General features: G+C 51.2%; 1 protein-coding gene and 1 long non-coding RNA gene across 8 annotated transcripts in view; one reads left to right on the plus strand and one right to left on the minus strand.

Moving 5' to 3' along the window:
- CCDC57 (coiled-coil domain containing 57) overlaps positions 1-22,189 on the plus strand; it is a 118,337-nt gene that overhangs the window by 86,131 nt on the left and 10,017 nt on the right. For 5 of the 7 annotated variants that reach the window (XM_050763971.1, XM_050763972.1, XM_050763975.1 and 2 more), the window contains 3 exons: positions 5,054-5,175; positions 8,986-9,090; positions 9,668-11,073. In XM_050763971.1, the coding sequence (XP_050619928.1) occupies positions 5,054-5,175; positions 8,986-9,090; positions 9,668-10,084 (644 nt within the window). In that variant the 3' untranslated portion in view covers positions 10,085-11,073. Of the gene's footprint in view, positions 1-5,053; positions 5,176-8,985; positions 9,091-9,667; positions 11,074-18,179; positions 18,317-22,189 lie in introns of those variants that run through there. The other 2 variants (XR_007720302.1, XM_050763973.1) reach the window with 2 other exon arrangements.
- Positions 1-22,189, minus strand: part of LOC126939083 (uncharacterized) — a 100,414-nt gene that overhangs the window by 36,613 nt on the left and 41,612 nt on the right. The gene's annotated exons all lie outside the window — the stretch shown is intronic.

A 22,189-nucleotide genomic window follows, 5' to 3' on the forward strand; every position in this document is an offset into this window, starting at 1 on the left:
ATCAGAGTAACACAAAAACCATGGATGGGGCCGGGCGCGGTGGCTCACGCCTGTAATCCCAGCACTTTGGGGCTGAGGCAGGTGGATCACCTGGGGTCAGGAGTTGCTGGTCAACATGGCAAAGCACCGTCTCTACTAAAAATACAAAAATTAGCTGGGTGTGGTGGCGGGCGCCTGTAATCCCAGCTACATGGGAGGCTGAGGCACGAGAATTGCTTGAACCCAGGATGCGGAGGTTGCAGTGACCTGAGATTGCCCCACTGCACTCCAGCCTGCGTCAGGAGTCGCCTTTGAGAGTTCTTCTAAAAATAAATAAATAAATAAACTGTGGATGACAAAAGACTGCACATGGCCATGGTGAATTTACCACTTCCACTTTTCAAAAGTGAAAGGTCTGCTCATAGCAAGAATAATGCAACTGAGAAGTAACATTTGATTGTCCTGTGGACATCTGGAAACAGAGTCCAAAAAAGAGTTCTAGACAAAGTTAATCTAAGACGTTGACGCTGTTTTCAAAGATGCCCGAAACAGAACATCTAATCTCTAAAAAATGGATGAGCAAGATGTTTACAGAGGAAATTATTTACAGATAATTGTGAAGCTGACTATTCCATGACTCTAGCAAGAATATCCAGTGGAGGGGCAAAAAGTGTGGGGCAGGCGGTGGCTGTCTGCCTGGTAACACAGCCCCAGAGTGAGTGACGGTCGCCCTGCTGCAAACTACTGGCATTGGAGACGCACAGCTCACGTTCCAGTGAGGTGACTCCCCAGTTAACGTAACAACAGTGACGGGGTTTATGCCCAGTTGCTCCGGACTGCTGCCGGCTGACAGCATCAGGCAAATGGCCTCGGGACTCTGGTGAAGAGAAGCGCCGTGGGCAGCCGGGACGTCTCTGTGCGGCACCGTGCACAGTTCTCAGTGCTTCAGCCCAACGCGTTACCTGGCACACGCCCAGGGCACCCAACGAGTTACCTGACACACACGCCCAGGGCCGGCCACACATTTCTCCCGACTCAGCAGTACTTCACCTGGTACTTATCAATCCTAACACATCAAAGAAACTAATCATTTCCTTAACATCTTTTTTCTTTTTTTTTTTTTGAGATGGAGTCTTGCTCTGTCCCCCAGGCTGGAGTGCAGTGGCCGGATCTCAGCTCACTGCAAGCTCCGCCTCCCGGGTTCAGGCCATTCTCCTGCCTCAGCCTCCCGAGTAGCTGGGACTACAGGCGCCCGCCGCCTCACCTGGCTAGTTTTTTTTTGTATTTTTTAGTAGAGACGGGGTTTCACCGTTTTAGCCAGGATGGTCTCGATCTCCTGACCTCGTGATCCGCCCGTCTCAGCCTCCCAAAGTGCTAGGATTACAGGCTTGAGCCACCGCGCCCGGCCAACATCTTTTTTCTTTTTACTTTTTTCTTTCTTTCTTTCTTTCTTTCTTTCTTTTTTTTTTTTTTTTTTTTTTTTTTTTTAGAGACCTCTGTCATGCAGGCTAGAGGGCAGTGGTGTGATCACAGCTCACTGCAACCTCGACCTCCTGGGCTCACGAGATCCTCCTGCCTCAGGCTCCCGAGTAGCTGGGACCCACAGGCGCGTGCCACCACACCCCACCTTGTACCTAATTATTTCAAATACCTCTCTTTTTATAAGAAAAAAATTTTGTGATTTTCCGGGGAACTTCTGGGACATCACATAGATCATTTTAAATATAAAGGTTCTCCTGGGGCCGGGCGTGGTGGCTCACGCCTGTAATCCCAGCACTTTGGGAGGCCGAGGCAGCTGGATGTGGATCACGAGGTCAAGAGATGAAGACCATCCTGGCCAACATGGTGAAACCCCCCTCTCTACTAAAAATACAAAAATTAGCCAGGCGTGGTGGCGGGTGCCTGTAATCCCAGCTATCTGGGAGGCTGAGGCAGGAGAATCAATTGAACCAGGGAGGTTGCAGTGAGCCGAGATTGCACCACTGCACTCCAGCCTGGCGACAGAGTGAGACTCCATCTCAAAAAAAAAAAGTTTCCTAAAAGCTTTATTTTATTTGACATTTAGAATTCAATTTTGAGAAGAAAAAAAAATAAAAAGATGTCAGGAGATTTGAACATTAAGACTCATGGGTACCTGAGAAATAATATTTAGCTACCCACGTGAAAGTGACAAAATGCTTAAACATGGGAGAGAACAGTCATAGAGAAACTTAGCTCTCTCCTAAGTGTGGGAAGCTTTGTTTTCTTAAACCACCAAGACATAGTCAACGAAAAGTATGGAAAATTTCCCTGCACCTTTGCTGTCTGAACAGATTATAACCCTTTATATTTTAGGGGAAGTCAATAAATAGTAAATGAAGGAAGGCCAGATATGGTGGCTCACGCTGGTAATCCCAGCACTTCGGGAGGCTGAGGCGGGCGGATCATTTGAGGCCTGCAGGAGTTCAAGACCAGCCTGACCAGCACGGTGAAACCCCTTGTCTACTAAAAATACAAAAACTGGCCGGGCGCGGTGGCTCACGCCTGTAATCCCAGCACTTTGGGAGGCCGAGGCGGGCGGATCACAAGGTCAGGAGATCGGGACCATCCTGGCTAACACGGTGAAACCCCGTCTCTACTAAAAATAGAAAAAATTAGCCGGGCGCAGGGGCGGGCGCCTGTAGTCCCAGCTACTCAGGAGGCTGAGGCAGGAGAATGGTGTGAACCCGGGAGGCGGAGCTTGCAGTGAGCTGAGATTGTGCCACTGCACTCCAGCCTGGGCGACAGAGCGAGACTCCATCTCAAAAAAAAAAAAAAAAAAAGGATAAAATAAATAAATAAAAATAAATAAAAATACAAAAATTAGCCGGGCATGGTGGCAGGTGCCTGTAATCCCAGCTACTGAAGAGGCTGAGGCAGGAGAATTGCTTGAACCTGGGAAGCAGAGGTTGCAGTGAGCTAAGATCACACCACTGCACTCCAGCCTGGATGACAGAGCCAGACCCTGTCTCAAAAACCCAAACTAGCTTTCTTTTTTTATTTATTTATTTTATTTTATTTATTTATTTTTTGAGACGGAGTCTCGCTCTGTCGCCTGGGCTGGAGTGCAGTGGCGCGATCTCAGCTCACTGCAAGCTCCGCTTCCCGGGTTCACGCCATTCTCCTGCCTCAGCCTCCCGAGTAGCTGGGACTACAGGCGCCCACCACTACACCTGACTAATTTTTTGTATTTTTAGTAGAGACGGGGTTTCACCGAGTTAGCCAGGATGGCCTCGATCTCCTGACCTCGTGATCCGCCCGCCTCAGCCTCCCAAAGTACTGGGATTACAGGTGTGAGCCACCGCGTCCAGCCCTTTTTTTATTTTTTTAAACTTCGGTAATATACACATAAAATGTAGGGTTGAAAGCTTATAAAGTATACAAAGTATACAGTTCAGTGCATTAAGCACATTAAGAATGTTGTGCGAGCATCATCATTTGTTCCAGAATGCCTTCATCACCTCAGAGGAAACCCCACACCCATTCGCAGTCACTTCCTGTCCCCGGCCCAGCACCCACTTTCTGCCTCCATGCCTTTCCCTGTTCTGGACGTTTCGCTTCAGCGGGATCCTACAGGATGTGTCCTTTCGTGCCTGGTTTCTTTCCCTCTGTGTCATGTTTCAGAGTCCCTCGTGCTGGGGCATCCGCACTTCATTCCTTTCCGTGGGAAGAGCTCCTTGGTGGGGGACAGGCCGCTGTAGGCATTTGTCAGTTCGATGGACATTTGGATGGTTTCCGCCTTTGGGCTGTTGGGAATAATGCTGCTGTGAACATTCAGTTCCCTTGGGTGCCTCCCTAGAGGTGGCCTTGCTGGGTCGTGTGGTCATTCTGTGTCTAACCTGGTAAGGAGCCACCAAACTGCCTCCCATGCCCACCAGCTATGCACAGAAGGTTCTGATTTCTCCACATCTGCACCAGCACTTGCTATTTTCTGTCCGGTTTTTTATTAAGAATACTCTTATTGCATATTTTTAAAAACTTTATTTTTTTATTTAAAAAAATTTTATTTTGGCTGGGCGCGGTGGCTCACGCCTGTAATTCCAGCACTTTGGGAGGCTGAGGCGGGCGGATCACGAGGTCAGGAGATTGAAACCACCCTGGCTAACACGGTGAAACCCCGTCTCTACTAAAAAAATACAAAAAGTTACCCGGGCATGGTGGCGGGCGCCTGTAGTCCCAGCTACTCAGGAGGCTGAGGCAGGAGAATGGCGTGAACCCGGGGGGCGGAGCTTGCAGTGAGCCGAGATCGCGCCACTGCACTCCAGCCTGGGCGACAGAGCCAGACTCTGTCTCAAAAAAAAAAAAAAAAAAGAATGGCCGGGCACGGTGGCTCAAGCCTGTAATCCCAGCACTTTGGGAGGCCGAGGCGGGTGGATCACGAGGTCAGGAGATCGAGACTATCCTGGCTAACATGGTGAAACCCCGTCTCTACTAAAAATACAAAAAACTAGCCGGGCGTGGTGGCGGGCGCCTGTAGTCTCAGCTACTTGGGAGGCTGAGGCGGGAGAATGGCGTGAACCCGGGAGGCAGAGCTTGCAGTGAGCCGAGATCACGCCACTGCACTCCAGCCTGGGAGACACAGTCCAGCCCAGCCCACCACGCCCAGCTAATTTTTGTATTTTTAGTAGAGACAGGGTTTCACCGTGTTGGCCAGGCTGATCTCAAACTCCTGGCCTCAGGTGATCAACCCACCTCAGCCTCCCAAAATGCTGGGATTACAGACGTGAGCCACCGCACCTGGCAAGCTTTTGCTTCTTACTTGTGCCTGCCACAGAAAGGCTATCTCTGTGCTTCTCTTCACAAATGTGCTTGCTGCCCCCGCTGTGAGGACAGCAAGGGCTGTATGTGGCAGGGGCGTGGCATTGTGTGTGCAAGAGCTCTGCCGAAATGCTGTGTGTCACAGTTCACTGTTGTCCGCCCCTCCCTAAGTTCTCTGTGAAATGGAAGTTACTTTGGTTTCGAAAAAGAACATGCTGTTCTTTCTGAGTGCACTCAGCACAAGAGGAATCCAGAAGTGATGTACAGACAACAAACCCTGTCCCCATCCCATTCCCAGGGCGGCCGCCGCACCATACCCTCCCTCCTGCCCCCGAGGCCCGGAAGCCAGGCGAGGAGCCCAGGAGGCCTTTGGATCGCAGCCCACCTTTGGGACAGGTGCAGCCCCATTTTACAGCTCAGGTAACACTCTTTCATCTAAGACATGCATTTTAAAAAATATTTCCCTAATTGTGTTGTGTTTTCATTACAGAAACTTCAAATTACGATAAACACAATATAAAAGGCCTCCAATTTTCAGCATCCAGACATAGTTACCAGTAACATTTCAGTGTGTTTTCTGCTGGGCTTTGTTTTGGGGGGTTGGTTTGTTTGTTTGTTTTTTGAGTCGGAGTCTTGCTCTGTTGCCCAGGCTGGAGTGCAATGGTGCAATCTCGGCTCACTGCAATCTCCCCCTCCCGGGGTCCAGCAATTCTCCTGCCTCAGCCTCCCGAGTAGCTGGGATTACAGGCGCATGCTACCATGCATGGCTAATTTTTGTATTTTTAGTAGAGATGGGGTTTTACCATGTTGGCCAGGCTGGTTTCAAACCCCTGACCTCAGGTGATCTACCTGCCTCTGCCTCCCAAAGTGCTGGGATTACAGGTGTGAGCCACCACACCCAGCCCCCGTTTTTTTCATTTTTTAATTATAAATTGTATCATGTATATGTTTTACTATAACTTTACATATCTGGGTACTATTTTTTAAATCTTTACCAGTATGATAAGTGAAAAAAAAAACCAAAAACTTCTATCTTTTTTTTTTTTTTTGAGACAGGATGTGGCTCTGTCACCCAGGCTAGAGTGCTGTGCTGCCATCACAGCTCACTGCAGCCTCGACTTCCTAGGCTCAAATGATCCTCCCACCTCAGCCTCCCAAGTAGCTGGGACCACAGGTGTGCGCCACTATCCCTAATGGCTAATTTTTTTTTTTTTTTTTTTTTGTAGAAATGGAGTTTTGCCATGTTACCCAAGCTGGTCTTGAACTCCTGGGCTCAAGCAATCTGCCCACCACGGCCTCTCAAAGTACTGGGATTATGGGCATGAGTCAGTGCACCCAGCCACAACTCGTATCTTTTAAAAGATAGCAAGATGGCTGGGTGGGGTGGCTCATGCCCATAATCCCAGCACTTTGGGAGGCTGAGGTGGGTGGATCATGAGGTCAAGAGTTTGAGACCAGCCTGACCAACATGGTGAAACCCCATTTCTACTAAAAATACAAAAATTAGCCGGGCGTGGTGGCGGGCGCCTGTAATCCCAGCTACTCAGGAGGCTGAGGCAGGAGAATCGCCTGAACCCGGGAGGGAGAGGCTGCAATGAGCCGAGATCGTACCACTGCACTCCAGCCTGGATGACAGGGCAAGACTCCGTCTCAAGAAAAACACAAAACAGCAAGACTGTCTCTACAGAAAAATAAAAATAAAAATAAATTACCCATGTGTGGTGGCGCACACCTCGTAACCCCAGACTCAGAAGGCTGAGGTGAGAGGACTAGCTGAGCCCAGGAGATCAAGACCAGCCAGAGCAACACAGTGAGACGCTGTCTCTACCAAAAAAACAAAGACAGACGTTTCTTATGTCCTTGGTGGCATTAAATGCTTTTAATCTATTTATTGGCCATTTGTAGTTCTTCTTCTGTGGGTGATTTCTGTGTGTTCCTTGCTGGTTTTCCGTAACCTCAGAGCCCAGAATTCCTGCTGCATCTGGCTCTTGTGTTTTTATCCTTTCACCCAGACACTCCCTCCGCCTTTCTGTGTCTTTTTGAAAAATCCGTCAGTGTCTTGTAGACTATGGATCTGTCTGATGCTGCAGCCTTGAGAAGTTCAGCTTCTGCATCGATTTTGGGGTTTTCTACCCAGTTCCAATGAGTTGTCTGTTCCTGAAATGGTGCTATACTGCTTTAAATACTGTGGCTTTGTGACATATTTTAATCTCTCTTAGAGCAAGCTTGACCTTATTTCTTTCTGTTCCTTTACAAAATTTTCTTGGCTGTCCTTTCTTTTTTTTTTTTTTTGAGACGGAGTCTCGCTCTGTCACCCAAGGCTGGAGTGTAGTGGCACAATTTGGGCTCACTGCAACCTCTGCCTCCCAAGTTCAAGCAATTCTCCTGCCTCAGCCTCCCAAGTAGCTGGGATTACAGGCGCCCGCCCCCACACCCGGCCTTAATTTTTGTATTTTTTATAGAGATAGGTTTTCGCCATGTTGCCTAGGCTGGCCTAGAATTCCTGAACTCAGGTGACCCTCCCGCCTCAGCCTCCCAAAGTGCTGGGATGACAGGCTTGAGCCACCGCGCCCGGCCGAGAAATAACTCTTAAAACTGAGAAAAGAAACCTCTATGGAGCCAAGACCCTTTTTGTTTCCTTTTTTATTTCTTTTTAAAATTTATTTATTTATATTTGAGACAGGGTCTTGCTCTGTCGCCCAGGCTGGAGTGCAGTGGCACAATGTCGGCTCATTGCAATTTCCATCTCCCAGGCTCAAGTGATCTTTCCACCTCAGCCTCCCGAGTAGCTGGGACTACAGGCGCACACCACCACGCCTGGCTTTTTTTTTTTCTTTTAATAGAGACAGGGTTTCACTGTGTCACTCAGGCTGGTCTCAAACTCCTGTACTGAAGCAATTTGCCCACCTCTGCCTCCCAAATGCTGGGATTACAGGCATGAGCTACCAGGCCCGGCCTGTATTTATTTTATTTATTTATTCATTATGAGATGGAGTCTCACTCTGTCACCCAGGCTGGAGTGCAATGGCACCATCTCAGCTCACTGCAACCTCTGCCTCCCAGGTTCAAGTGATTCTCCTGCCTCAGCCTTCTGAGCAGCTGGGACTACAGGCACACACCACCACACACAGTTAATTTTTGTATTTTTGTAGAGACGAGGTTTTGCCGTATTGACCAAGCTGGTCTCGAACTCCTGACTTCAAGTAATCCACCTGTCTCGGCCTCCCAAAGTGCTGGGATTACAGGCATGAGCTAACACACCTGGCCTAAATTTATTTTTCTTTTAAAAAAATGTGGCCGATGTTTGGGCCCAGTGGCTCACACCTGTAATCCCAGCACTTTGGGAGGCCAAGACAGATGGATCACATGAGGTCAGGAGTTCGAGACCAGCCTGGGCAACATGACAAACCCTCATCTCTACCAAAAATACAAAAAATTAGCCAGGCGTGGTGGCAGGTGCCCGTAATCCCAGCTACTCAGGAAGCTGGGCCAGGAGAATCACTTGAACCCGGGAGGCAGAGGCTACAGTGAGCCGAGATGGTGCCATTGCACTCCAGCCTGGGTGACAGAGTGAGACTCTGTCTCTCCACCCCCCTTACCCCCAGAAAATAAGTGGCCGGGCATGGTGGCTCACATCAGTGATCCCAGCACTTTGGGAGGCTGAGACGGGCAGATCACCTGAGGTCAGGAGTTCAAGACCAGCCTGACCAACATGGTGAAACCCCATCTTTACTAAAAATACAAAAACTAGCCAAACGTGGTGGCAGGCGCCTGTCATCCCAGCTATTTGGGAGGCTGAGGCAGGAGAATCGCTTGAACCCAGGAGGTGGAGGTTGCAGTGAGCTGAGATCGCGCCACTGCACTCTAGTCTGGGTGACAGAGTGAGACTCCATCTCAAAACAAAAAGAAGCAGCAGAATCAGCCAGGCGGTATCACTGGGGGCCACTTGTGCCCATCTTGGGCCAGGGGGCTCTCACCCCAGGCAGGCCATGCACAGGCTGCCCTGGCCTTGCAGAGGAGGCTCCTGGGAATGAATGATTGGGGAAGCCTGCTCCATTCATCCTGTCTGGGAAACAGGTCCCTTCAGTCTAGGCTGTCACCAAATGATGTGAGTCTTTAATACCAGAAATGTGGGGAGGCATTCCTTCCCAATCTTGTGGGAAGACTCACGGACACACACCATCAGTGAATGTGAATACCAGAGTCCTCTCGTGTAAATCCCCACGGCAGGACGCCAAGAGTGCCGAGGAGGAGTGTCCTTTGGGACCCTTGGGAAAGCACCGGCCCCGCCCAGCACAGGTGGGCAGCAGATTTGATGCCCTGCGAGGCCCGAAGGTGAGAGTGGCAGTGCCTGTGCCGGTGCGGCTGCGTGGGGTGTGGCCGGCAGGGAAGCTGGGGTCTGGGCCCTCTGGGCCTCTCGGCGGGGCCTTCGCTCTGCACCTGCCTTTGTGCCATGGCCAGGGGCTGCTCGCAATGGCAGGGTGAGCTGCAGAGCGTTTGCTGGGTGGTCCCACAAGGGCGGTAAAGGTGTTGGGAGGGCCCCAGGACCCCTAAAGCACACGGGGCCCACGCTGGCCGTTCGTTGCTGTGCCCCTCAGGGTATCTGCCCTGCATTTCAGCTCATTCCCCATCGAAACGGGGCAGCCTCTGCCCTAGACGTGTTTTGTCGTTTGTTGAGATGAGCACTGAGATCCAGGCCCTGCTCACACTCGGCGTTCCCAGCGCTGAGACTCACTCCCCAGATGCACCCCTGTCTGCAGCTGCCTCTCCTGGGTGGTCCTGGGAGCATCTGCCTGGGCCTTTGAGCCAGGCCCACTGTCTCCTTACTGCTTCCAGGGGAGTGGCTGGGGGAGTCCTGTGGCTTCCTCTGGGTTGGAGAGGGTGGCTTTCAAGACGATGATGTCTTTTCTAGACACAACGCAGCATCCACACGGTGACCTGTAAATCACCTCGGCAGAAAGAAGGCAGGTCCCCAAAGCCACCCCAGGCTCCCAAGCGCCCTGAGGAGCATGGCCGCCAATCCCACAGCTCCTCCTCCCTTGCCAGTGGCGCCCTCCAGGACACTTGGAGGTTGCTAGACCTGGGATCCAGCCCTTCTGGCCTCACCTCCCAGGGTGACTCAACTCCAGGTAGGAGACTGCCCTCCCCAGGAGCTGCCCACAGCTGGCAGCTGGTGGGGGCCACCCTCTCCAAGGGGCATGTGGAGAGTCAGCACCCTGCATGCCTCCCACACCCTGAAATCCCTGCACTTTGGTTGAGTAATGCACGGAGTCTCCTTACCTCTCATTTGGCACCTGAGTGTTTCCCAGGTTATGGTGCAAAGCCCTGAAGGGCAGAAACCATGCCACCTCCTAGCGCAGCACTGTACACCCGGGTGCGTGCTGACATAGAATGGAACGTCTACGTTCTAGGTGAGACGCGCAGGCGTTGGTACACTTTAGACAGCCCGGCTCCCGGGGAAGAGCCAGGCCAACCCCAGTGATGCTCAGCCTCGGGGGCCAGACAAGCGTCACGCCGCATCCTTGTCCTCATCCTGCTTTGCTGCACAGACATCATCCCCCTGAGACTCTGCTGTGCACCTAAGTCATAGGCCTGGTAAACTCAGCAGGTCACAGTGCCAGCTCCTGCGAATGGTCTCAGGATGTTTTCAGGAAGGTCTATTTGAAGGGTGCACCTTGTGGGGACTGCATGGGTCCATGACGTGGGAAGAAGGGTGGAGAGAGACGGATGCTGCTTCGAAGCAGCTAGAGTGGTGGGACGTGCGATGCGTTGGGGCGGGAGTACGCGTCCGTCCTGTGTGCCTGCGTGGAGGGCGTCCCCTTCTTACCTTGCAGCTTCTGTCTTCCATCATGAGGACGTGCCGCATTCATTTAAGCATTCTCTCCTTCATGCGCATTGTAGGCTATTTCCAGTCCTTTGCCATCACAGATACTGTTAGAATAGAAACCTTACAGGCTGCAGTGTGTGAAAATACACGTGTAAGTGCCCCGGCTTGCTTAGTCGAGGCTGCCTGCACACCACGTGTGGTGGACACCATCGCCTCAGCCTCCACTGCCCACCCGGAGGCTGCCCCCAGCAGCAGCGTCTGAGAGTCGTGGAGCCACACGGAGCTTTTGCCGGTGGCAGGCAGGGTTGGAATCAGCGCCTCTGTTAGGAGGTCGTGCCTCTTCGTGTGTGTTTAGGAGTTACTTCCTTTTCCTGTTCTTCAGTTCTCTGCTCCTCTGTATATTAGATTGTCATCTGTCTTACTGATTTGTAGCAGCTCGTTGTATGTGAGAGAAATTCGGCCTTTTTGGTGATAGCAGTGCAAATGTTTTCTCCCAGTTCTTCATATTTTTAAATGTTTCGTGTGGTGTTTTTTTATGTTCATATTTTTTATTTTTGTGTAATTTAATGTCCTTGTTTTTTATCTTTTCTGGGTTTTTTTTGTTTTTTTTTTTTTCCTTTGAGACAGAGTTTTGCTCTTGTTGCCCAGGCTGGAGTGCAATGGTGTGATCTCAGCTCACTGCAACCTCCGCCTCCCGGGTTCAAGTGATTCTCCTGCCTCAGCCTCCCGAGTAGTGGCACCCGCCACCGCTCCAGGCTAATTTTGTATTTTTAGTAGAGATGGGGTTTCACCATGTTGGCCTGGCTGGTCTCAAACTCCTGACCTTGTGATCTGCCCGCCTCGGACTCCCAGAGTGCTGGGATTACAGGAGTGAGCCACCGCTCCCAGCCAGAATCCCTTCTTATTAACCCCCAATGGCAATGGCTCCCAGTTTTCCATTGCTCATGCTTCCTGCGTATTTGGACTCCCGCCTTTGTTATGATGCTAAATGTTCCATGTGCATTTGGGGCTGTATCCGGACGGTTCGTTCAGCCGCAATCAGTCTGTTCACAGGCAGTTCCATCGGGTCGGAATCAGTGTCACTTCCTGGTCCTTTTACCTGTCTAGCTGATCTAGGATCTCCTCTTTACCCTTCTCTCTCAGAATTTTCTTGGTTATTTGCATGTATTTGTTTTTTCTTTTTTCTTTCTTTTTAAATTTAGTAGAGAGAGGGCTGGAGGCAGTGGCTCACGCCTGTAATCTCAGCACTTTGGGAGGCCGAGGCAGATGGATCAGTTGAGGTCAGGAGTTCAAGACCAGCCTGGCCAACATGGTGAAACCCTGCCTCTACTAAAAATACAAAAATTCGCTGGGCCTGGTGGTGCATGCCTGTAATCCCAGCTACCTGGGGGGCTGAGGCATGAGAATCGCTTGAACCTGGGAGGTGGAGGTTGCAGGGAGCTGAGATTGCACCACCTCTTTCCAGTCTGGGTGAGGGAATGAGACTGCCTCAAAAAAAAAAAAAAAAAAAAAAAAAAAAAATTTTAGTAGAGATGGTGTCTCCCTGTGTTGCCCAGGCTGATCTCAAATTCCTGGACTCAAGCGATCCTCCTGCCTCAGCCTCCCAAAGTGCTGAGATTGCAGGTGTGAGTCACCATGCCCGGCCTATTTTCGTATACTTTTTAGACTTGGCTTGTCTGAGTCTGGTTCCGCCAGCCCCTCCCCACAAACGCTATTGTAAGTGTTCTTGGGATTGATGCAGCTTCCCTTCTGCCTTAGGAAGGAATGGGGTTGTGTGGCTGGCTTCTGTTCCCGTGTGCTTCAGTTCCGGCATCACGACTGTGGTGCGTTTCTCTCTGTCTTCCACACAGCCGCGTCCCGCTCTGTCTTCCTGACCCTCCCACCTGCACTCTATGGCTCTCCTTTGGGCTCAGGATTCTTAGGGGCACTGCCTCCTCGCGTTTTTAATTTACAACAAAACATGTTGTCCGAATTTTCATCAACTCAGTGGAAAGTTCTTTTGGAGACTGTTCATGTTCATTAGTTTGTTTCCTTTCTCCTCTCCTCTTGGAGCACTTTCATTTCTTGGCTCCCCCCTCATTGTTTTTTATTTTTCTTTTTAGAGGCAGTGTCTCATTCTGTCACCCAGGCTGGAGTGCAGGGCCGCAATCTCAGCCCACTGCAGCCTCGACCTCTTGGGCTTGAGCGATTCTCCCACCTCAGCCTCCCAAGTAGCTGGGACCACAGGCACACACCACCACGCTCAGCTAAGATTGTTTTAGTTTTTTGTAGAGACAAGGCCTCGCTATGTTGCCCAGGCTGGTCTTGAACTCCTGGGCTCAAGCAATCCTCTCACGTTACCCTCTCAAAGGGCTGGTATTACAGGCATGAGCCACTGTGCCTGGCCTCATCTTTAAAACAGGTGAATTTGGCCGGGCGCGGTGGCTCAAGCCTGTAATCCCAGCACTTAGGGAGGCCGAGATGGGCAGATCACGAGGTCAGGAGATCGAGACCATCCTGGCTAACACGGTGAAACCCCGTCTCTACTAAAAAATACAAAAAAAACTAGCCGGGCGAGGTGGCGGGCGTCTGTAGTCCCAGCTACTTGGGAGGCTGAGGCAGGAGAATGGCGTGAACCCGGCAGGCGGAGCTTTCAGTGAGCTGAGATCCGGCCACTGCACTCCAGCCTGGGCCACAGAGCAAGACTCCGTCTCAAAAAAAAAAAAAAAAAAAAAAAAAAAAACAGGTAAATTTTTACTTGACTAGCTATTTGAAAAAGTTTGTATGGAAAATGAAGCCAGAGCCATTTTCCAATCTAGCAGAGTTTTGTTGTTGATTTTAGCTTTAAGTACAAGTCTGCACCTGTCAGGCTTTTAACAGCTGATACAGCTTCTCTCTTCCCTTTCCCCACATATACTGCACTTTGCAGATACGGCCTGTTCTGTTCCTGGTTCACTCTCCCTCCTCTCTTCCAGGAACAGGACAAGGTCAGGGAAGCACTTGCTGCCAGCCCGTGTTCCTACTCCTGAAACAAGGAATTAGGTCCTCCCCTCAGGGCTGCCCTCGCCTCTGAGAAGTGCCCTCTCCCTGCGCTTTCTGGTCTTTAACGAGGCATCTGTGTGTCTTCGACACGGCCCTTGCCAAATTCCTGCAGCCTGTGGTAGCCCCCCTCCACCATCACCATTTCTAGCTCTTAGTTTTAATGAAAATGAAGTTTGCATTTTTGCTTTTCATTATTATTATTATTTTTTTGCTTTTGGATGGTTTACAAGGATAGTGGAGGAGTGCTAGCTTCGTGATGCCTTCTTCAAATCTGAAATCTGTCTTGTTTTCTGATCAGTGCAGCCGAAGAAATGCATATTCCCCCAAGCGCTGCTTTGCTTTTACCGTGTCTCCTAAATCTTGGCATCCCCATGGTTCCCTTGTCCTTCCCTAGCAGGACTTACAATTCACTCATTTTGCTTTAACTTAAATGGAATTTTTCCTTAAGTTTCTAGATTTGTGGAATTTTATTTTTTTGTCTGTTATTGATTTCTAATATTTTTACATTCTGGTCAGAGAATTAAATTACTGTAATGTTAATTCTTCTGAGAGGAAAATATTAGTTCTTAAACTACAATTATCAATTTATCTTTTTTGTCAATTGTTGCTTTATGTGTTTTGAGGTCCATTGTTAGGTGCATATATGTTTAGGGTTTTTGCCTTCTTGATCTTTTCCTCCCTTTACCAGTATGTAACATCCCTTATAACCCCTCATGTTGTATTTCACCAAAAAACCTATTTTGTCTGACATGAAAATTGCTATAGGCCGGGTGCGGTGGCCCACACCTGTAATTGCAGCATTTTGGGAGGCTAAAGTGGGAGGATCACTTGAACCCAGAGGTTCCAGACCAGCCTGGGCAATATAGTGAGACATCATCTGAAGAAAAAAAAAAGGGCCAGGCACAGTGGCTCATGCCTGTAATCCCAGCACTTTGGGAGGCTGAGGCAGGAGGATCACTTGAGCCCAGGAGTTCAAGACCAGCCTGGGCAACATAGCAAGACCTCATCTCTGCAAAATAATAATAATAATAATAGTAATGAAATGATACTGAAATGGTTAACAATTTAGTAGCATCTAAATTAATGACATGAATGACTATTGTCGGACATGGTGTTTAGTCACAATGTCACGCAGCTGTGTTGAACAGCCACACTCCTCTTGGGCCTGAAACAGGCCTCAAGCCACCCTCCTGCTCATGTCCACAGCCCTCCTTTGCCAGCCTATCCAGACCCAGCAGTTACCCCATCCCAGGGCACGGCCTACCTCTGAGGCTGGAACAGCTGCCTGGAGTTGGAGCTCCCCCATACACCCTGGATGCGGCTCTTTGGAGGACCCACCTCCAAGCCTAGCCTCCTCTCACCTGCGTTTTTATGACAGCCTCAGATAGGTCTCCACACAGACTGGCGGGGCCCAGCACATCCAACCTCATCTCCCTCCCTTCTTCCCCCAGCCACCTGCACTCCAGCTCCAGCCTGCCTGCACCTGTGGGTGCCTCCCAACCCCTGTGCACCTGTGGGTACCCCACCTGCAGACCCTGCAGCACCTGCAGGCACCCTTCTTGTTTGCCCAGCACCTGCCTCCTCCAAAGCCTGCACAGGAGACCTGTCCCCCATCCAGCTTCCTTCCTTCTGCACCAGCCCCAGGCCATGCCATTTTGCTTCCTAAACTTGATTCCACTGGTCTGCTTCAGAATGTCTCTGAGGGCAGGGGCATGGTCTGCAGGTGGGGTACCCACAGGTGCACAGGGGTGGGGGGCACCACAGATGCAGGGGCATGGTCCTTGATTCCTGTCCCTTCCGTTTACAGGGAGATAACTGGGAGAAATGGGAGCATGGGAGGCCCCGAGTCTACAAAACCTAGGAGTCTCAGAAAATGTTTGATAGACTAGAGAAACTACCAAGCATTATCCAAAAAAAAGTGAGGCTTGAAAAATAGACACTTCCTGGATGGAAGCATTAAATATACAAAGGCAGCAGTTTTCTCCGAAGTAAAGTAATCTGTAGTGTCATTCTAATCAAAATACAGACATAATTTCTCACCACTCCCACCCCCACCCCCGCCCCCACCTTCGGCCCGCTTGGCGGAGCCTGGTAGATAAGAATGTAGCTGTTCTCCAGGAGCCAAGGAAAGAAAGAACCATTCAACAACTGGCAGGGTGGGAACACGGCTCACTCGATCTCCACTTCCTCTCACGGAGACCACACACTACCAGGCATTCCAGGCCGAGAGAGGGACTCCAAGACAAACCACGAAAATACGCAGAAGTAGAATTGAGTATTTACAAATGGCCGGACAAGGGTTAACCTTAGATACGGGTGAAGAAATCACAGATTTCGAAGGTAGTGTTTTTACCTGGAAAGATATTCTTCAGCAGCACAACAGAAGCCAGCGTACATAAAGCGCGCCGCAGGCCGAGTGGCAGCCAGTGAGGACGGAAGCCCTCCCTGAGGCAGTCCCAGAGAAGCACCAGGCACATGCCTGACCTCACCCCCAGAGAATCACCAGGCACATGTCTGACCTCACCCCCAGAGAAGGACCTGCTTCTGACGCCGACCCCTGCAGCAGACCTGCCTCCACCTTCTTAGAGTGCACCTTAAGGGTGTGTATCAAGTGCTCCAAATGTCCTTTCAGGAGTCGGTACAGGGACCAGCCACCCAAGAGTCTGTCCCGTGTCTGTGGGCAGCAAAGCGCCGCAAGTTCCCAAGCACCTCACTGGGCAAAGGATGCTCCAAACCGTCTCCGGGTGCGTGGGGCGTCCTGCACTAATGAGTAACACCACATCACGTTTCAGTGGACTGTGTTCCTTCCCCCTCTTCTCTTACTCCCTCCCAGTCCCTACCCCTCAGGCCACAGCTGCCCAGTGCCCCTGCACCCCTCCAGACTCCCCAGCCACCCTCTGAGAACAGAAGTGGTTTTTAAAATATATGTGTATATCCTCTTTCCTTTCAATCGCATATTGTGTGGGCAGCTTGCTTTTTTATTTATGTCTGCAGTATTTTTCTTTTTCTTTCTTTTTTTTTTTTTTTTTTTGAGACGGAGTCTTGCTCTGTAGCCCGGGCTGGAGTGCAGTGGCCGGATCTCAGCTCACTGCAAGCTCCGCCTCCCGGGTTTACGCCGTTCTCCTGCCTCAGCCTCCGGAGTAGCTGGGACTACAGGCGCCCGCCACCTCGCCCGGCTAGTTTTTTGTATTATTAGTAGAGACGGGGTTTCACCATGTTAGCCAGGATGGTCTCGATCTCCTGACCTCGTGATCCGCCCGTCTCGGCCTCCCAAAGTGCTGGGATTACAGGCTTGAGCCACCGCGCCCGGCCATGTCTGACATATTTTTCTATGTCAGTACACACAGAGCTGACAGATCTTTCTGGTAGTTTTGTGAGCAGCTGCATCAGCTCACCTCCCTTTGTTTTGTTGGCTGATGTTTGTGGACACTTGGACGGCCTGTCGTTTTTAGCTCTTAAGACAGTGAAGCTCCTGTGCGTGTGCCCTGCGTGCTCACAGAGGCTGCTGTTAGATCAGTATCTAGGAGGGAAATAGCTGGGTCGAAGGTAGGGGCAGTTTGAGTTCTGAGTGCTGTTACCCAATTGCCCCCGGGACATTGGCCCAACTCCTGCTCCTGGTTGCAGGCGTGAGACACCCTTCCTCACTCAGTACTGGTGGATTTAGCAGATGGTTTGGGTGCTTTTTTGTTTGTTTGTTGGTTTGGTTTTTGGTCAATCTGATAAGTCAAAACTGATACTTCGTTATTGGTTTTAATTTGCCTTTTTTTCCCTAGTCCATTTTATTTTATGTATTTATTTTGAGATGGAGTCTCACTCTGTCGCCCAGGCTGGAGTGCAGTGGCACAATCTCAGCTCACTGCAACCTCTACCTTCTCTGCAAGGTTCAAGCGATTCTCCTGCCTCAGCCTCCTGAGTAGCTGGGATTACAGGCGCCTGCCACCGTGCCCAGCTAATTTTTGTATTTTTAGTAGAGACAGGGTTTCACCATGTTGGCCAAGCTGGTCTCAAACTCCTGACCTCAAGTGACCCTCCTGCCTTGGCCTCCCAAAGTCCTGGGATCACAGGCATGAGCCACCGCACCCAGCCTTATTTTGTGTTTTTGAGACAGGGTCTCAGTCTGTTGCCCAGGCTGGAGTGCAGTGGCACTGCCATGGCTCACTAAAGCCTCAACCTCCCAGGCTCCTCAGCCTCCCGGGCTCAAGCATTCCTCCTTCCTCAGCATTCCCAGCAGCTGGGACCACAGGCGCACACCACCACACCTGGCTAATTTTTTACATTTTGTAGACAAGACCTTGCCATGTTGCACAGGCTGGTCTTGAACTCCTGGGCTCAAACAGTCCTCCCACCTCGGCCTCCCAAGTGCTGGATTGCAGGCGTGAGCACCTGGCCCAATTTGCCTGGCTGTTGTTTGAGTCAGGATCTCCCTCTGTCACCCAGGCTAGAGTACAGTGGTGCAATCCCAGCTCACTGCAAACTCCACCTCCTGGGCTCAAGTGGTTCTCCCACCTTAGCCCCTTGAGTAGTTGGGATTATGGTGCATACCACCACACCTGGCTAATTTTTAATTTTTTTGTAGAGATGGGTTTTCCCCATGTTAGCCCGGGCTGGTCTCGAACACCTGGGCTCAAGTGATCTACCTCGGCCTCCCAAAGTGCTGGGATTACAGGCGTGAACCATCGCATCTGGCCCAATTTGCCATTTTTAAAGGATGAGGTTGGTGATTTTTCCTATCAGTTGGCCATCTTATATGTGGTATATGTGTTGTTGACATTTTTGTACTTTTCAAAGGGAACTAGGAAAGCTGGCAACAGAAAAATGGGTGTTTGTTGTGACTTCTGAAAGTCAGGGATTCAAAGGGAGACAGGAGCTTTCCAGAGAGGGCCCTGCTGTGGGGGCCTGGACTGGAGACCAGAGGGAGGGCTGAAGCCTGGTTTACAGACACATGCAATCAGAATGGTTTTGTGTGTTTTCCTTGAACATTTGTTGAGTGCCTGCTAAGTGCCAGGCACCATACCTGGTGTTTCACCTGTGCTCGGGTATTCAGGCTAAGGCTGTACAGCTACTACGACACCATTTTCAAATGCAGAAACTGAGGCCCAAGGCCACATGGCCACAGAGCCCATAGCTGAGGGTCCCAAGGCCCAGCCCTCACTCTACACCCTGGAGTTCTGGAAGGGACTTATCTGATGAGAGCAGGGGGAGGGCCAAGTGTGTCGTGGGGTCAGAGGAGATGCTGGGCCAGAGCTTCTGAGGAATGCGGCTGTGCTGTGGGGGTGGGGAAGGCTGCACAGGAGAAGGGGGTAGGGCTGCCACGTGGGGCCTCATTGAGATTGGGGCCAGGGCTCAGTGGGCGGCTCCCTGGAGGTGGGAGTTGGCGGCGGTCCCTGCCGTGCACCCTCTGGGTGGGTCAGGGTGAGTGATTTTGTTTTCTTCTGGGTGGAGGCCCCCCTCCCCCCCACTCTCATTCCCCACCCCACCCTCCAGCTGCAGAGGATGGTTTAGGAGCAAAAAGGGTCACAACTTTAAAGGGGGCCCCATGTTAATGCTGGCTTTTTTTTTTTCTTTAAAAAATTTGTTCTTTTGAAATTTATATTTATTTCTCCACAGATTTTGAGATGTTTCCTTTAAAAAAGAAAAAAAAAAAAAGGTTGTGGCCGGGCGAGTTGGCTCACGCCTATAATCCCAGCACTTTGGGAGGCCGAGGCGGGTGGATCATGAGGTCAGGAGTTCAAGACCAGCCTGGCCAAGATGGTGAAACCCCGTCTCTACTAAAAATACAAAAACTTAGCCGGGCACAGTGGCGGGTACCTGTAATCCCAGCTACTCCGGAGGCTGACGCAGGAGAATCGCTTGAACTCAGAGGGCGGAGGTTACAGTGAGCCAAGATCTCGCCACTGCACTCCAGCCTGAGCAACAGAGTGGGACTCCATCTCAAAAAAACAAAAAAAAGGTTGCATACATTTTTTTAATTTTTGAGACAGAGTCTCCCTCTGTCGCCCGGGCTGGAGTGCAGTGGTGCGATTTCAGCTCACTGCAGCCTCCACCTCCCAGGTTCAAGTGATCCTCCTGCCTCAGCTTCCTGAGCAGCTGGGACCAGAGGTGTAAGCCACCATGCCCGGCTAATTTAAAAAATTTTTTTTGTAGAGACAGGGTCTTACTATGTTGCCCAAGATGGTCTCGAACTCCTGGGTTCAATCAGTCCCATGTCAGCCTTCCTAAGCTCTGGGATTATAGGCGTGAGCCACCGTGCCTGGCCCATAAAATGTTATCTTAGGTCGCATGATTCTGTTGACTGACTGCTAACTTGGTTATTTTTTTAAACTGTTGATAGAATTAGAGCATTTCTAGGCAGTTCTGTGTGTTGAAGACACCTTATAGCCAGGCTTTTTTCATCTAAAGATCCAAAGGGAAAGAAGGACAAAAGCCGCCCCCTCTTTCCCCCTCTTGCCCCCTCTTGCTGGACAGCCCGAGATCACACAGGGCTGGAGTGACTGCGCCCTGCCCGGGCCCCAGTGGTTGTCGCAGGCTGGGGCTCTTTGCTCAGACGGAGGCGAAGTCCAAAGTCACAGAGCCCCAGCTGGTGGAGTCAGGATCTGAATCCAAGCCCTGGATCCAGTCCAGGCCAGAGCCTCCTTTGCAGAGAAGGTTCTAGGTGCCCATGCACAGGGTGACTGCCAACCTTGTGGAGTGGGGTCAGTGGTGGCCCTGCAGGCTGGCTTGGTCTTCTGAGGCCATGTCAGTGCCACCCCAGGCCGCCCTCCATGGCAGTGTGGAGCCAACAAGCCTGTCTTCCCATTTTTCTCAGAGAGGCTGGAAATCCTGTTCGTTTTATATATAAAGTGTTTCCTTTCTAAAATATTGGCAACTAAGTAAATCCAAACAAGGTGTGGGCCAAATCATGGCACACTGCTGCCCCACGGGTGGCCCTCCAGCTAAGAGTCATGTTTACAGTTTTAGAGGTTTGGTGGACTCCAGTGGGACCACGCCTGGGGATGGAGTGGCTGTGGGTGAGTGCATCTCAACTCCCACACCTGGCTTCTGAGAAGACAGAGCGCGGGACTGCGATACCTGAGCACCAGCCGCCCCTCAACCAGTCACTGTGGCCCTGCAGGGGCTGCCAGCCTCTGCATTCAGGAGCCAGTGGGCGCCCAGGACACACTCCCTCCATCCCCTGCCTCGTGTCCTGTGCTTTTGAACTGAGACTGTCCTGGGCTTTTCCTGAAAGGATGGTGGAACTCCAGAGTGGCATTTCAGTGTGACTGGCCTCTGCAGGACCAGCTGGGCTCCCGAGATATACAAACATGCCTTGAGCATTTGGCATCAGCACCAGCTCATCCTCACGCCCCCGCCCCTCCGCGCTCCCATGCTGCCTCCAGCCCCGACCTCCACAGGCACTTTTGTGCTTCTTGTGACACCCAGGGCTTCCGTTCATTTTGTTCAGGAGAGCAGGTTGGGATGCCCCCACCATGGATGGGCGAGGAGCCGGCTGTGACACATGAAGAAATGGGGGACAGTGAAGAACAGTCTATGCCTCCCCTGTAAATGCACAGGGAACATCACAGTCCGCTTTTCCGTCTGTGGTCTCTCCGTCGGGGCCCAGGAAACCTACACTAGAAGGTGCACGTCAGGCTCCTGGTGGCCAAGGTGAGATGGACAGCCCAAGACAGCTGCAAGACCAAGCTGCAGGGCAGGCACAGGGGCCATGGGGCTCTTATTTATTTACTTTATTCTTGCTCTGTCGCCCAGGCCAGAGCGCAGTGGTACAATCTTGGCTCACTGTGGCCTCAACTTTCCAGGCTCAAGTGATCCACCTCCCTTGGCCTCCTGAGTAGCTGAGACTACAGGTGCACATCACCATGCCTGGCTAATCTTTTTACTTTTTAAAAAATTTTTTTGTAGAGACGGGGTCTCACTCTGGCACCCAGGCTGGTCTCGCACTCCTGGGCTCAAGCGGTCCTGCCACCTTGGCCTCTCAAAGTGCTGAGAGGACAGGTATGAGCCCCGAGCCCGGCCTGGCGTGGAGCCCTTCACCCACACATGAGCCAGGAGGCAAGCTTGGTGAGGAGCATGTGGGCTCCAGGAATGTGAGGGAGAATGAATGGAGGCAGCTCCTCAGTGTGCAAAAACACGAGCACAGGCCTCACTGGTCACTGCCACGGCAGCCTTGCAGTGGGATCAGGACAGTCCTGCTGTCCAGGAAGGAGAGGACCCTGCTCTCTTGTGTCTCAGTGCCTGCCCCTGTCCTTCTAGCCCCGTTGCTGCTCTCAGGGCAAGCTGTGACTGACAGAGCAGTTCACGCTGGTGACGTTTTATGAGGCTAGACGTCTGCACAGCCCCACAGCACCTTGTCACGGAAGCTACAGGAATCCAAGAACCGGTGCTCTGGCCAAGAAGGGAGCACTGGGGTGTCCTGAATGGCACAGACAACCCCAGCCTCCCACCTTCACTGATTGTCACACCTGTGGCTTCTGAAGAAGGACAGGGCAGCCTCAGAACTTTCTCAGAAACAGATGGTCAAGTAGATGTTTGTTAGCTCTTTTCTTGAAATGGTAATGACGAAACCATGATTGCCACTTAGGAAAGTAA

Source organism: Macaca thibetana, chromosome 16 (assembly GCF_024542745.1).
Source record: "Macaca thibetana thibetana isolate TM-01 chromosome 16, ASM2454274v1, whole genome shotgun sequence".
NCBI classification, from domain to species: Eukaryota; Metazoa; Chordata; class Mammalia; order Primates; family Cercopithecidae; genus Macaca; species Macaca thibetana.